The 15,637-nt window shown below is 39.9% G+C and overlaps 1 protein-coding gene across 2 annotated transcripts in view; it reads right to left on the reverse strand.

The window, feature by feature from the left end:
- Positions 1-9,941: 9,941 nt before the first annotated feature.
- Positions 9,942-15,637, reverse strand: part of gria1b (glutamate receptor, ionotropic, AMPA 1b) — a 64,920-nt gene continuing 59,224 nt past the window's right edge. For both annotated transcript variants that reach the window (XM_034113983.1, XM_034113984.1), the window contains exons 17-18: positions 13,657-13,791; positions 9,942-10,535 (exon numbers count right to left, since the gene is read on the reverse strand). In XM_034113983.1, the coding sequence (XP_033969874.1) occupies positions 10,299-10,535; positions 13,657-13,791 (372 nt within the window). In that variant the 3' untranslated portion in view covers positions 9,942-10,298. The remainder of the gene's footprint in view (positions 10,536-13,656; positions 13,792-15,637) is intronic.

The raw sequence follows: 15,637 nt of genomic DNA on the forward strand, positions 1-15,637 counted from the left end.
TGCACCCTGTAGAGAGTAAAACTCTAACACAGAAAAGACCTGTCTATGCTGCCCCAGAACGCCTCGTTGGGGATTTTCTTTTTCCATTGTTTACTTCTTGGGTATAGTGACGTATTTGGGTATAGTGACGGAGCGTAACGGCTCCGCAGATTGGTCCATTCCGCGGAGCCGTTACGTTTGGACCAATCCGCGGACTTCCTCACACACACACACACGGCGGGACGTTGCGAGGCTCGCTGCTGCGAGCAGCGGGACAGTGTGAGCTGGCTCACTGGTGTGGGGTCGGCGAGACAGCGAGACACCGCGGAACTCAGCCTGAGCACACACACAAACTCCCAGCCAGGCTGCGGGTGTGTGTGTGTGTTTCGGGCTGGGTTTCGCTGTGTCTTGCTGTCTCGCAGACGGCCACTGGGCTCACAGGGAGGGGGGGGGCAGGAGCTCCAACAAGCCGTTTAGGACAGAGAGTGAATACACATACTATACAGAGATGCTGTATGAGAAACCAATGTGAGTTTGGAACATTGAACAATATAAATCTATTTTAGTAGACCTCAACAATGGAATTATGATCAGTAGAAATGGCCATGACATGGGACCTTTAACACATTTTTGTCAGCACAACACGACTGAACATGCTTCAAATTTAAATGTAAATTATTTCTATAAAAACTGGTGAAGTCTTTGTATTTCTAAATGTTTTCAATGTTTTTTATTTTAATGCATCTTTATATATTTAATGCATATTGTTTCACTAAAGAAATTAATGTTACATTTAGACTTTTTTTCACTGTTTATTAATTTGGTCCTTTTTTTACAACACTCTTTGCTTTTAATCAGTGGTGATATTTTTAGTACAATTATTATGAGGTGTAATTTAAATATTTGCACCATTTGTATTCTAATTCTTTCTCGGAGGAAAATTACTTTTGATTACTTTTTTTCACTACATGTAGCTTTAATCATTGAACAAATGTAGTTTATAAGATCTGATGTGTTAAATATTAAATATATTAATTATTGTCAGCAGTTGTAACTATTGTCAAATTATAAATTGACATATTAACTGGAAACGTCATTATTAAATTAATTATAATGTCATTGCTCCAGCTTCATCTGAGGATTTGCAGCTGTTTTTAAAGGTTTTTTTGGGGTATGTTTCTCCATTTAAAAGTTACATTTTTGAAGTACTTTTACAAATATATTTTACAGCAGTCAAACGTTTTAAACCTTCATCTTCCTTTAAACCATCATTTATTATATAATTATTAAACGGGTTGTTTCAGCTCTTCTGAAGTGTTTCTAAATGTCCACTTGGTGTCGCTGTGATACAGAACATTAACTATAGTAGTGTTACTGTTACAGGAGCAGAATATGGATGTAGTGTCTCTACTTTAAAGAGTCCTCTCCTGCTGATGTTCAGGTGTATATCAGTATGTAGTGTCTCTACTTTAAAGAGTCCTCTCCTGCTGATGTTCAGGTGTATATCAGTATGTAGTGTCTCTACTTTAAAGAGTCCTCTCCTGCTGATGTTCAGGTGTATATCAGCATGTAGTGTCTCTACTTTAAAGAGTCCTCTCCTGCTGATGTTCAGGTGTATATCAGTATGTAGTGTCTCCATGCTTTAATGTTAAAAAAACAAGCACTATAACTCTGCTTATGATGGAATAACTCCTTTAACATCAAACTGAAAATAAGTATTTTTTATGAATTTCCTGTGAAATATTGAGTAAAAAGAGTGACGCAGGTTTTCCTCCCCATGATGGTCAGCTCCAATAATTGCAGTTATTATAGCGGCTATAATCGCAGCTCTATCTGCGGCGGCTGATAACGAGTCTCTCTGTCAACCAAAGGACCTTAATTACATTCTGCACACTTTGATTGGCTTTCCCTAATTCCCTGACAGCCAATCGGCTCCTCTCGTGATTGACGCTCACGTTAAACTCCCATAATCCTCTCTGAGAGCGTGAACTCCTTCTTCCTGTTAGTCTCTTCTCTTCTTATCTGACGGTTTTCAACAGATGTTTTCTGCATAAATCGTCCGTAAATCGTCCGTCATGTGAGATATTTATAATCCCTCGATACAAAGCGGAGCTCATCACATATACGAGAGTGGTTGATTAACATTAATGTGGTTATGTAAGTGTGTATTGTGACATTACATATGATTTCTGCTCCTCTGTGTTCCTCCCACACAGAATATCATGGGCTGTGAAACATGTCAGTAATGTGTTCAAAGAGGAATAAGTTGCTGTATTTAATGTGTAAATGAATCGTTGGAAACTCAATTTTTAAGGAAATAAAAGAGAAGATTTTGCTCTAAAAATATCTTTATAACTTTGGAAGATATAAACCAACAAAAATAACTGAAATTGTTATTCATCCACCCAAATTCAACTTTATTTTTCCATCTTTATTGTGTTCAAATCTCATGTATACATGCTTTTTTTAAATAGCATCCTACGGAGGCCGACAGGTGCAAACGTGCTGCATCTTCAGAAACGATGCAGATATAAAAACCCAAATGTTCCACATGAAGAAACATCTTCAGCAACTTGACAACACATGCAGCTTTTAGAGGACATTCAGCAACTTGAGGAGACATGCGCAGCGTTTACCAAAAGCTGCAGAAAGCAAACGCTGAAGAAGCTCAAAACACAACGGAGACCAGGGGACACTAAAGAGTGACGCACACAGCTGGAGACCAGGGGACACTAAAGAGTGACGCACACAGCTGGAGACCAGGGGACACTAAAGAGTGACGCACACAGCTGGAGACCAGGGGACACTAAAGAGTGACGCACACAGCTGGGATTATAAAGCTGAACAACTGTCTCTGGCCCAATCCCAAACCGCCCCCTACACCCTACCCCTACACACTACCCCTCCGTTTGCGCGTTCGCGCGGAGGGTCCGCCACATTAAGTGCTGTTCCAAACCAACGAGTGTGGAGCGGTGTGGAGGGGGAGTGGGCTATCAAGCCCTCAAACAGCGAGTCTGCAGCGGTGCTGACTTGAGACCGGTCTCTACCTGACCGGAGTCACGCTGTGTGTGTCCATCAGGAAACACGCTGTTAAAAAGTAGTTCCAGCAAACATCCACTGATAAACTGCGATGTTAACAACGTCATGATAACCTCATATTTTTTTAACTTAGGATCGTACCTGTGTTTAGTCTAGAAAAAGGTAAATGTGTGCATTTTATTATAAAGTTGTGTATATTTACAGACTGTTGCAAAAACTAAGAAGCTTATAAACATCAGGTTTAAAACTAAAAGAGCTTTACAGAAAAAGTAACACAATGAAAGATGTTTGTAGTTGTATTTGAGTTATTAATTTACATTTTTGGTCTAAGAGATGCTGATTTGAAACCGTTGTTACATACAGTTACGGCATTTCCTGTTTCTGCCGGAGAGAGGGGAGGCCGTCCCAAAGCTTGCCGCTGTATTTACTCCCTCCATCTGACAGGAGGGAGCCTCGTTGAGCTGCGAGTGTGGCTACAGACGGAGTTCACTCCGTCACGGAGGGGTAGGGTCGAGGGAGTGGTTTGGGATTGGGCCTCTGTCTCAGAGTGAGTCGTCTCATAACTGTAAAAGTTTGTCAGTATATCTGAAATGACTAGGTTAGCTACGTTAGCTTGATAGCTTACAGCAGATCTGCAGTAACACCTCCTCCTCTTCCTCTTCCTCCTCCTCCTCATCTCCGCTGTTCTTCTGGAAGTTTCCACAAGGGCGAGCAGTGGAAGTTAATGGTCCACAAACACTGTAATCAGGGTCTTTTCTAGGTCTAATTGTCAGATTTGTTTGGACCCCGTCTGTCGTCCCCCTCAGCCGGAGGAGTAATGAGGTGTTACGTGATATGATGTCCCCCCTCCGGACACCACAACATTAAAGAAAAGGTCCTGGGAGCAGAAGCTAATGGACAGAAACACGGATGAAAGGCATAAAGACGATCGGGGGGTTTGAGTCCAGAGAGAATAAAGCAGAGAGTAGACTAGACTTTGTTCCAGGACACAGATCCATGAAGCAAAAAGAACAGAAAGAGCCATCAGGGATCGACTCCTTTTACTGAACTCTATATTATGAAACACATTATTTTCAAAGCCTCCTGTTTGTCAGTAACTTTAAAAACGTTATACACAAAACCGGGACAGGTTCTGATCCATTTATATAAAAACCTGTCTGAAAATGAGCTGATCAGATTTTGGCCACTTTATGATGTCATAATGATTTGTTGTCTTGTGTAACCATTAGCCAATCAGCAACCAAGGTATGCTTGAGGCAAAGCGGAACAATAGCTGAGGATTCTGGGTAGTGTAATGCCATCCACACACTACGAAAAAATATTTGTTTCTCCGAATCGAAAGTGTAAAATCCTCCGTTATCCAATGGGAATGGACGCTCACATTGCTCTCCGTAATACAATAAAGGGGACTTGATCAAATAGGAATATAATTATCTTTTAAATAACGTTAACTAAAGGGAACAATCTATTTGACACATATCATTTAATAAAAATCACAGTTGTATTACACACAATGCACTGTTTTTTGAGAACAAAAATTGGTGAATAATGCACCATAATACATTCTGACGAAAAATAAAAATTATTATGAATACAAATAAAATAAAAGAAGCCTCCCGTGAGTTACTACAAGCTATAAAGTAGATTTTAAAAACGTTTTATAGAATAAAAGCTCAATGTTGGACGTTGTAGAAATGCGTGTGTGCACCACGACAAAGGAGCCTCATTCACTTTACATTGGGGTTGTTTGCGTGGTGCAGACACGTAAATGTAGCAAAGTTCGTGACTCCACCACGCACTGCGGTGTTAAGGAGTTGTGGTGGGGTCACGCATTCTGGTGAGACCAGGTTGCATTAGGCGCTTTCACACCGGAGTACTTTTCCCGTTTAGTTCCGTTAGTGCCTGGAATTTTGCGTTCACACCAAAAAGAGAACTTAGTTCAGAGAACTTTTACCTGCAAGAGGTGATACTATCCTGGGGAGAAAAAAGTACCAATTTCTGATTGGTTGGGCGAATTGCAAACCACGGCCCGTAAAACTCTGAAAAGTTTTTTGAAGCCGCCATTGTATTTGCTGGCATTAGCATTATTACCATTAGCATTAGCCCCGCGCACCAACGGAGAGAGACTAACTTATGGCAACACAAAAGAAAACGTGGGAGCGGTGGAGATGAGGAGGTGTCGGCGTTCTGGCGATTTACTCGGAAGACTTCAGTAGAAGCTGCTGGGAGTCCCAGCAGCTTCTACTGAAGCCAGTCCCCAACTCCGGGGACTTCCGGCCGGGTGGCAGTATATGCCGTGAAGTTGTTTGCGGCCTGCCAGTAAACCCAAAGCAGAAGAAGAAGAAGTGTGAATGCGATCGGCTCTTAGTTCCATGGGGGTACTAAGTGCTGGGAACTAAGTGCTGGGAACTAAGTGCTGGGAACTAAGTACGGCAAAATACTTGGTGTGAACGCGGCTATTGAGTTCTTTTTAACCAAATATCTCTCAGAGGGGCGTGGGGAGTGGCTCCTTATTTTCATCTAAAGTAACAGACAGAGAATCAGCACTTTGGAAACAGGGCTGAAACAGAGGGGATTATGGGATGCTGCAATGATCTGTTTGGTGTTTCAGCCAATCAGAGACAGGTTCTGTATATATCTGAGACAGTATAATAGGGGACCTTTAATTGGGTATATGAAACCATCTTATATATTTGTCGCTGCCCCCTGAATTGAAACTTGAAATTGTAAAAAATGTTGTTAAAAAGATCCCAGAAGGCCTTATTTTATGTTGTAAAAAGTATGTAATAAACGTCATAGTATTGTATGTTGTACATTAGCTGCCTCTCATCTCAACCCCAGAGTCTCTGTTTGGCTTCAGATTCCCCGTCAGTCGGATTTGGAAGAGATGCTCATCAGAAACGTCTCCCGCTGTCAGATATAATCATGCAGTTTTATATGTACGTCTTTACATCTCCTATAAAGTGCCATTTCTGCCAGTTGGTCATGCCAGATAAGTAAGTGGATATCAGTCTCTTTTATCTGACAGCTACCGTCACTCTGAGAAGATTTTGTTCACTATCAATAGACGTGAAATAAAGAGAGTTAATGAGTCTCCCGTCCAGCTGGAAATAGGAGATACATCTGATTTAACTTCCTGGTGTCACCCTCAGAGTATCAACACATTATTACATAACATGACGAAGGAGAAGGATATTAAAGACACCGCTCAGGGAATATCTCAGAGACAATGCTGGGGGAAGTCAGGCTGGAAATCAACATTTTTCATAAGGAAATGTAATAAATATATACATGCCTATTTTCAGTAGTTAAAGTTCGAGGTTATTTTATATGACACACTGCATTGTGATTTGTATATGACTTACAAAATCATATTATAGTACGTTGTCAAAGATAACCTTAAATATGTAATCGTATAGTATGTATACATATATATATGGGCAAATTGTAGTATGTTGTTAAAATACCGTAAAATATGTCGTATTATAGTATGTCGAAAGAAATATCTTAAAAACAGTCATAGTATTTTGTAAAAAATTGCATACAAATGTAATTGTATGTCCTTACAATTTGATCAAATGTCTTAATAAATCAGTGCATACATCATTGTAATACATATCATGTAACATGTGGAGTATTTTGAAATATAAAATTACAAAAATGTATTTTGAAAGAAATATCATGAACAAATGTCATAAACATGTCCCTGTTAAGGCCCTGACACACCAAGCTGACACCAAAGAACTGACACAGACGGACCCCCGACTGTTGTGTCGCCTCACGTCTCCTGCGTCTTGGCCATGTGTCGCACTGGAACACACCGCAAAGACTTCAGCCGACGGCCAAGAAGCACGTACGAACTGCGAACAGAGTGATTTCTTTGCCGACTGCCTTTGGCCGACTGCCGGTTTTCGGCCGAAAAGGTGTCGGCCCGGCTGAAAAGACACGACGGTGCGGGACACACCAATCTGTGTAGGGCGTGCCGACGCTCATCGTCGGCCTGACGCCCACCGACGGCCAAAATCGGCTTGGTGTGTCCGGGCCTTTACTGTATACAAACTACTGGTCTCCCATATGTACTGCAGCTGTTCAGCCATAAAACTTATATATTATTAGGGTGGTCCTTAAAATTGAAAGTCGGAAAGTTTTCTTGACTAATAGAATGAATTCTGGGGGTTGGAGCTTAGACTTTCCCACTTTCAATTTTAAGGACCACCCTACTGAGGCTAAACTTCAAGGTTGATGAGGGAGGGGTACATGTTGTTGGAATTTGAATACAATTCACCAGGAGAGTTTTCTTGACTATCATAATGAATTCCGGTGGTTGGAGCTTAAAATAAATGAATTTGAAAATGTACATGGCACTAAGGACCACCGTACTGTTTCAGTCAGACAAGTCACGTGTTTCTTATATGTTTATTAGAAGCAGCATATAGTTTGAGTTAGGCGTCTAGGCTCGGGCCTCATCGCTCCACAGATTAACAAAGAACATTGAGTGATGATTAGATAACTATCCCCCAAGCCTACAGGTGGAAGCTGGGGTGGTGGTGGGGCAGGCGAGCAGCAGCACGTGAACGCATCAGCAATGTGACAGAGCAGCAGCATTAGCGAGGCAGAGGCAGGCAGATCTGGCAGCTTAAATAGAGCGGCAAGTTTAGGAGATTGTGTTTGGTTGGTTGTAAGAGGGACGCGTCATGTGTTAATGTATCATTGGTGCTCAAGTTGACTGCCTGAACTATCTCGCAGGCTTCGCCCCATATTATAATATGTTGTGAAATGAATTATGAAGAATGTCAGAGTATAGTATGCCGTAGAAAATGTGGAGTAACTGAACCTTAGTTAGGGTTCATCCGAAGGAATATCTGAAACTACAAAAGACGACAAACTTGGATTTCATGTTCAGAGTTTTTATTAAATAGAGTAACTGGTCTGAATGAAGTTAACAAATCAACAAGATAATAAACAGATAAATCAATACAAAATAACATTGTTCAGACAAAGTGTTTTTCATGAATCATTCGTATCATAAAATGTGAGCGTTTTATTCCTGATGTTCAGTTTCAGTATCAAAAGTGGACCGAGCTGCAGAGAGAGCTTTTTATGACATTAAGAGGAAGTTTAAGATCAGCTGTAACATTAAAATCACAAATCAGTAAAACTATATGAATTTACAGCTTCAGTCTCTATGGTTTGTATTGTTTTAAATGTATTTTAGGAAACACGTGCAGTATTAAAATAGCATTTTAGGAATTAAAATACAGCAGATTTGACGTGTTTTATAGAGTTTTTCCCCTGGAATCTTTATCTGTCACTGAAAATGATATTATAATAATAGTTTTCCAAGATTAAGTGTCAAATGTTCCTTTCTGCTGTTTGCAATTGGAATATTCATATTTTCCGGTTTTTTATTGGAAGATGTTTCACGTATTTCTTATTTATAATTGATTTCAATTACCTCTCTTTAATTCAGTTTATGTTCATCCTGCTTTGTATAGAGATGTTTTTTTTAATAAATAAAGCACACTGAAATTCCCCTGTGATTAAAATGAAAATAAAAGTCCTGTGACTACAAACAGTTTGATTATTGACGCAGGAATTTCCAATTACTTGCAGAAATGAATCATATAAAGTAATTATTTGTTGACTTGATGTCAGTTTTCTGGGTGTTTTCTGAGGAAACAGCTGCTTGTTGTCGTCATGCTGCTGCAGGAATAAAACATGTGCAGAAACTCAGCGTGGGACACACCCGTCTTTAAACTTATTATTATAATAATAATTCATATTATTAAAGAGGCAAACACTGATCAGATATCATCATCAGCAACATGTGTTTAGAAAGTTGAACATGCTCTTCTCGACAAAGTGCCGTGAACGTGTGAAGGATGAGGATATAGTCAATAAAATAACCCCCCCCCCCTCCTCCGGGTCCGTTATTGCAGAAAAGGAGGCTTTAAGACAGCGCTGTAGAAAAAGAGTTTGTTAAGCCCTCGTTAAGCAGGAGCTCGTGGTGTGTTCAGGTGCTCTCTGTTCATCAGAGTTTCAGGGAACACTCCTGCTGCCGCTGCAGAGACACCGTCTGTCCTCTCGTTACTCCCGTTACTCCCATTATACTCTCATTACTAGCATTACTCTCATTATACTATCATTACTCTCATTACTCTCATTACTCTCATTACTCTCATTACTCTCATTACTCTCATTACTCCCATTACTAGCATTACTCTCATTACTCCCATTACTAGCATTACTCTCATTATACTATCATTACTCTCATTACTCTCATTACTCTCATTACTCTCATTACTCTCATTACTCTCATTACTCCCATTACTAGCATTACTCTCATTACTCCCATTACTAGCATTACTATCATTACTCTCATTACTCTCATTACTCTCATTACTCTCATTACTCTCATTACTCTCATTACTCCCATTACTAGCATTACTCTCATTACTCCCATTACTAGCATTACTCTCATTATACTATCATTACTCTCATTACTCTCAATACTATCATTACTCTCATTACTCTCAATACTCTCATTACTCTCATTACTCTCATTACTCCCATTATACTCTCATTACTCTCAATACTATCATTATACTCTCATTACTCTCAATACTATCATTATACTCTCATTACTCTCATCTCACCTTTATCTCTTCTCTAAAAACCTGGTGTTTCCTGATGAGATGAAAATAGACAGCACTCAGTTTAAAGAACCTGAATGCATGTTTGACTTGATATACTGCTGTTGGATATCTTAAAGTATAATTATATTAAATAATGTATTTACGAGTGGATTTATATTTTGCATTAGCTAATAATCTGAATCTGTAAAAGCTGTCAGATAATATGTATTTAAAGGAGAAGGTAGCTTAAAATAAAGTACATTTGTGCGTCTCATTTTTCAACAGAGAATAAAAAAAAAAGATTTAACAGGATTGACGGAAATATTCAATATAATCTCATTAAAAAAATAAGTTTATTTCGACTAAAAATTAAAATATTTGCTTTTTTCTTTGACTCAGATAATGCTCTGACTTTTACTCGAGTAAACGAGTGTCAAAGTCAAAGTGGAAGAGGTTGTAAAGTGTAAATAAAAGATACATTTAACTTTCTTTAAACTAAATGACTCAGTGTGTTGCGGGACGTAAAGCTTTGGGGGAAACACCAGGTTTTTAGCGAACCCTAATCTAACCTTTACTACCCTGTTTTTCCTCACCCACAGGCAGACAGGCAGGAGCGTCTCGTCCAATCAGGAGCCTCCGTTAGGGTCACATGCCGGTGGAGGCCAGTCCCATGCCGGCAGCTTTCCCCATGCAGGGCACACCCTGAGCGCCGGACTTTGGGAAATCATGCGTCACAACGCGTCCGTTCTCTCCGGAGGCTCCGCCCCCTCTCCCTCCCCCATAAGCTCCTCCCCCTCTTCCTCCCCCATAAGCCCCTCCCCCTCCCCCTCCCCCTCCTCCTCCTCCCCCGAGGTTGGAGCTCAAGGCGGCATCGATGAGTTCCTGCAGGAAGAGAACATTTAAAGATTAACACGGAAACTCTTTATTGTTTTACTTCATAACAGTTTTTAAATAAGTTCTATATTTGTTCTCTCCCAGACGTGCAGGCAGGGCAGAGCGTCACCTGTCATACTCCAATGTAACGGAAAAAAAACTAAAGAAAAACTAAATAATAATAATAATAAAATGTCTCCACTGATCTGTGTTGTAAGTCTGATTTATGTATGATTCCAGTCGCTTCTTATAGCCAAAATCGGCAAATTTGCCGAGCTCCGCTACAACTAGGCTACATGGGAGCGATGAGGAGTGAGGCAGGGACGAGCTCTGCCTCACGTAAGCCCACATAAACTGGCTGGAGCGCGGACACTCATTTATTGCGAGCACTTATTTTGTGCCCACGCTCCAGACAGTTACTGTGGGGTAAGGTGAGGCACAGATGAGCTCTGCCTCACTTCAGAATGCGTCACCTCACAGAAACTGTCTGGAAAGCGGGCCCTAAGCGCATGCCTGTTACCATCTCACTGTAGGTCACCAATGTAATGTTTGTAGATCCCTTTATTACATTTATCCTCGCCATCCATAGTCTCTAAATAACTTATTTCACGTATATATGATATTTAGGCTCGCTGCTCTCATCGTACAACGGCAATGAAAAAAGCACCAGGGGAGGCAGCCATAACCTCTGCCGCACTGAAGGGGGCGCACGTGAGCCCACAGGTTCTTGTTGCTACTGTTATTCTACCGCAAACAACAAACTAGACTTTTGAAACTACAGGAAGATAAGGAGAACTTTTACAAAACAGTAATAGAGATTGTTGTCCAGAAGGATAGCATGGACTTCATCTTCAAGTCAAGGTAAGACCACATTTGTAATGAAAATGGGATCTTACTAAGAAAGAACAATCCAATATTTAGATTTTGGGTATCCTTTTGTTGAACGGTCTGTTTAGAAAGAATCGAAGCATCCGACTAAAAAAGCTTTTGAAAATAACAGAATATTTATTTGTAAATCGGACTCTGAAAGAGTCAGTGCCTCACCAGCCATGAACCTCACCGCACGTCACTGAAAATACAGATGCAAATTTGAGAGTTACCTAAATGTTTAAAGATGCCAATAAAGTGCATATTTTAAATCCAAATTGTGTTTGAAGCACCTTCAAACACCTCGATTAGCCAAACCTCAACAATAACTATCTTGTTTAAAAAGTTGTAGGGTTTGAAAACAAATGCACGCAGCTTTCACATCACGCAGTAAACTTAAAAGTAATGCAGCCGACACCATCACCTGATTTTTGTTTATTTATTATTAATACTATTAATAGTGTCTTGCTCTGTCGGGATATTTTATTGGACTACAAGCCACTGTAAGAACTATCCACTTAATCACTTTAAGAGCAGTTGCCGCTGCCAAAGAAACATTTCAATTTTACATAAACTTTGTAGAGCACATGCAGTCTTATGTGTTTGTATGTGTGTGTGTCTGCGTGTGTTTGTGTGTGTGTGTGTGTGTGTGTGTGTGTGTGCGTGTGTGTGTGTGTGTGTGTGTGTGTGTGTGTGTGTGTGTGTGTGTGTGTGTGTGTAGCCACAGTGAAGTTGTTTTTGAGAGCGGTCTCTCCTCTGTGAGGTTAATGATGTGTATCCAGAGTTAATCTGCTGCAGCATCAGCACTGAGTGTTGGAAATAAATCCGTTAATTCACTTCCTGCAGCGCCTCCTGATTCCACCTCCGCAGCAGGAAGTGAGCGCAACGCTCCTCGAGAGGTTTTATTATCTTCACAGGTCTCCATGTGCTTTAAAACTAAAGGGGAGGAATTCAAACTATTTGTCTGGATATGGATGTGCTTCAGTTGTCACTATTTAAATAGTTATTAGCAAAAGTCGACGCGACTGTGACATGTCTCCATGCTCTAATGTTCAAAAGGCTCTTTATTTTTCTCATACTGTCTGTGCTGCAGCACCTCTTTTCACCCTCTGTCTGAAACCAGAGCCCAGTCTGCTCTGATTGGTTAACCGGCCGGCTCTGTTGTGATTGGTCAACCGCTTAGAGATGTCCCGCCCCTTTAGCCTATTACGTACAATGTGTTGGAACACTAGCCAATAGGAGATAGAGTGTTACATAGTGATGTCACTATGTTCCAGAAGTAAACAAAGGAGTCCAATGGTCCAATGGAGGCGTTTCAGGTGGGAGGGGGGTGGGGGGGAATTGTCAGACTTCATGTTATTATAAAGTAAAAACCCGCACTCCACTTTATAACATAATACACTATAGTTCGCCATATTCCTAATACAGTATATGTCTTTTTTTTCCTACCTACTTTGCAACTTATTTTTTTATTTTTTTATGTTCGCACCACCAGATACCAAAGCAGATTCCTTGTATGTGTAAACGTACCTGGCAATAACAATAAAGATAAGATGAGATAAGATAAATATAAGATAGGAAGTACTTGATCCCAATTTGTGAAATGTTTGCGTTGCAGCAGCATGAAAAGACATGGCATTGTACAACAACAATTAAAAGACTAGAAATAAACAAGAAAGCAGAAAATATACATGTTGAATTACAAAATGTACAATAACAAATATAAGGCAAGTTATTATATATACATAAGTATGTGAGGCATGGAATATTAAATATTAAGTTGAATATAAATTGAATGTACGTGTAAGTGATTTTAAGTCCAAGAGAAGCTTTGTAGCAGAGAGTTCTCTCCAGCCGGAGGTGATTTGTTATAGAGAGTTATTGCAGTGGAATGTTTTCCTGTATCTGTCCTTCTGACTTGATTCTGATTCTAATAAGTCATAATGCCCCTCAAACCATGCGTTTACTGCCACTATTAGAGCAGGAGAAGAAGAAGGAGAAGCCGGATGTAAACAAGTCTGGTCCGAAGTCTCTGGTTATGACTAGAAAGGATCCGTCTTGTGTACAACTCAAGAGAGAGTTTGTAAGTCACGTGGCTGAATGTTTACGTTTGGCAGGCAGCCTTTCAGTTACGATCGTTAACATCAGTGGGCCACAGCAAAGGATGGTGAGTAGCTCAACTATCTATTCATTATGTAAATGTTTTCCTGTATCTGTCCTTGTGACTTGATTCTGATTCTGAGAAGTCGTGTTGAGTTCTCACCTTCATCCGGCGGGACTCGATGCGGGACTTGTAGCAGAACTCGACCAGCGCCACCAGCATGGCGAGGCCCAGTCCTCCAATCAGGATGTAGAACACGCCGGCCACGTTGCTCAGACTGAGCGCGCTCGTCTTGTCCTATCAGAGCAGGGGTCGGGATCAGGGAGAGAGCCAATCAGGGTGCAGATAGAAATGACATCATCAAAATCCCCCCAGAGATAAAAACTAATAAAAAAAACCCCAAAATGATCTTTCAAAGGCTGTGATGAAGAGGCTTTAGAGACACGGATCGCTAAAGGGAAACTCCACTCATTTTACACGTGATTTTTATTTGATATTTTATTATTTTATTGCTGTACTACATTAAAGTTATATACAATTATCAATCATCTTTCCTTGCAATATGATGACACCTTGGAGGTTCTTAAGCAACAACTACAATAATATACTTAATAATAAGTATACACTACTCCTACTACTACTATTACTAATAATAATTACATGTATTCTAGTGTTACTGACTACAATTCCCATGGTGCACTTAACATCCACTCACAGAGCTTTAAATTATGTTAGGTGTGCTGCTAAATGCTGAACTAAATTATCTTTTATTCCACGACAACATTTTTGGAGAGGCTCTTTGTCCATGCAAACAGGAAGCAGAGACTCATGGGTAATGTAGTATTAAGATCAGTTTGTGAAGTGCCCTTTTAATTTTCATCTCGTACTGAGGATTTATTATCGTCTTTGTTGCCTCAGATCACAGCCGTTGACAAACCGTATATCTATATTTCATACAAGCAACTTCATGCACAAAAATGCAAAGTGAGGGGAAACAAAGAAAAAAAACATATCTATATCGACTTTTAGTGTTAATGTTTTGTCTTAAAGAAAAGTAACTTATCTACCAGTTCCCATTATCATCACAGTGTATAATACATACCTTCTGTCTAATCAATATATAAAAAAAACTAAAGTTAACTCTAAAATCCTTCTTTAAAAACTGGGATTTTGTTGTTCTTTAGTTTCTGGTTGTTTTTCTGCATCATGCGTCACGTGTTGTTGTGGGCGGGCCTTAGCCCCTCTCATCCAATAGCATGCAGCCTGTTCAAAAAGAGGCGGATACAGCACTCAAAGTGGGCGGGGCCTCTCTTCAACAGGAAGTGATGGGGAGTTGGGGAGAACCTATCAGAGAGCTTTCCTCTCCAAACTGTCATGTTTAGCCTCAACCAATCAGGACTGTCAAATTATACTAACAGACGGTTCAAAGTCAGACTGAAATTCAACCTTTTTTTAATAATCAAGGCAGCTGAAAACACATAAGAGAAAAGTAAATTCCAGGGCAAAGCTTTAATTACTTTTTTGGTAGTTTTCTGTAGTTTACTTTTTTGGTAGTTTTCTGTAGTTTACTTTTTGTAGTTTGCTTTTTGTAGTTTACTTTTGTAGTTCATTTTTGGAAATTACTGACATTTCCTTTTCTTTAGTTTTCTGAAGTTTACTTTTTGCTAATTTACTTTCTAATAGTTTCCTGTACATATATTTTTTGTAGCTTCTTTTATAAATACATATTATATTTTATTTCTTTATTATAACATCGGCACTTTTCCGAATGTTCATGTCTTTACAGAAGCATTTTTGGCAGAAGCCCGAGATCAAGACTTTTATTTCCAACGACTGTCATTTTTTGTGTAAGACAAATTAATATTTTGAAAGCCTCGATTGTCAACATTGTACAATTTAAAAGTAAATCAGCAACAGAAAAAGTAGGGAGAAAAAGATGATTTTTCAAATTAATTAACGTTAATTTGGTGTTTTCTTGACAGCAGCTTCAGTCTGAGGCACAGATGAAGGTTTGTTAGAGACGGGCTGCCGCACAGCCAGTTCAGAAACAGGAGGTACATGACAGATTGGAGACAAAAGTGTGTGTGTGAGTGTGTGTGTGTGTGAGGGGAGGAAGAGGAGGGGAGGTAAAGCTGTGGGCTGT

The sequence above is a fragment of the Trematomus bernacchii genome, unplaced genomic scaffold (assembly GCF_902827165.1).
Source record: "Trematomus bernacchii unplaced genomic scaffold, fTreBer1.1, whole genome shotgun sequence".
NCBI classification, from domain to species: domain Eukaryota; kingdom Metazoa; phylum Chordata; class Actinopteri; order Perciformes; family Nototheniidae; genus Trematomus; species Trematomus bernacchii.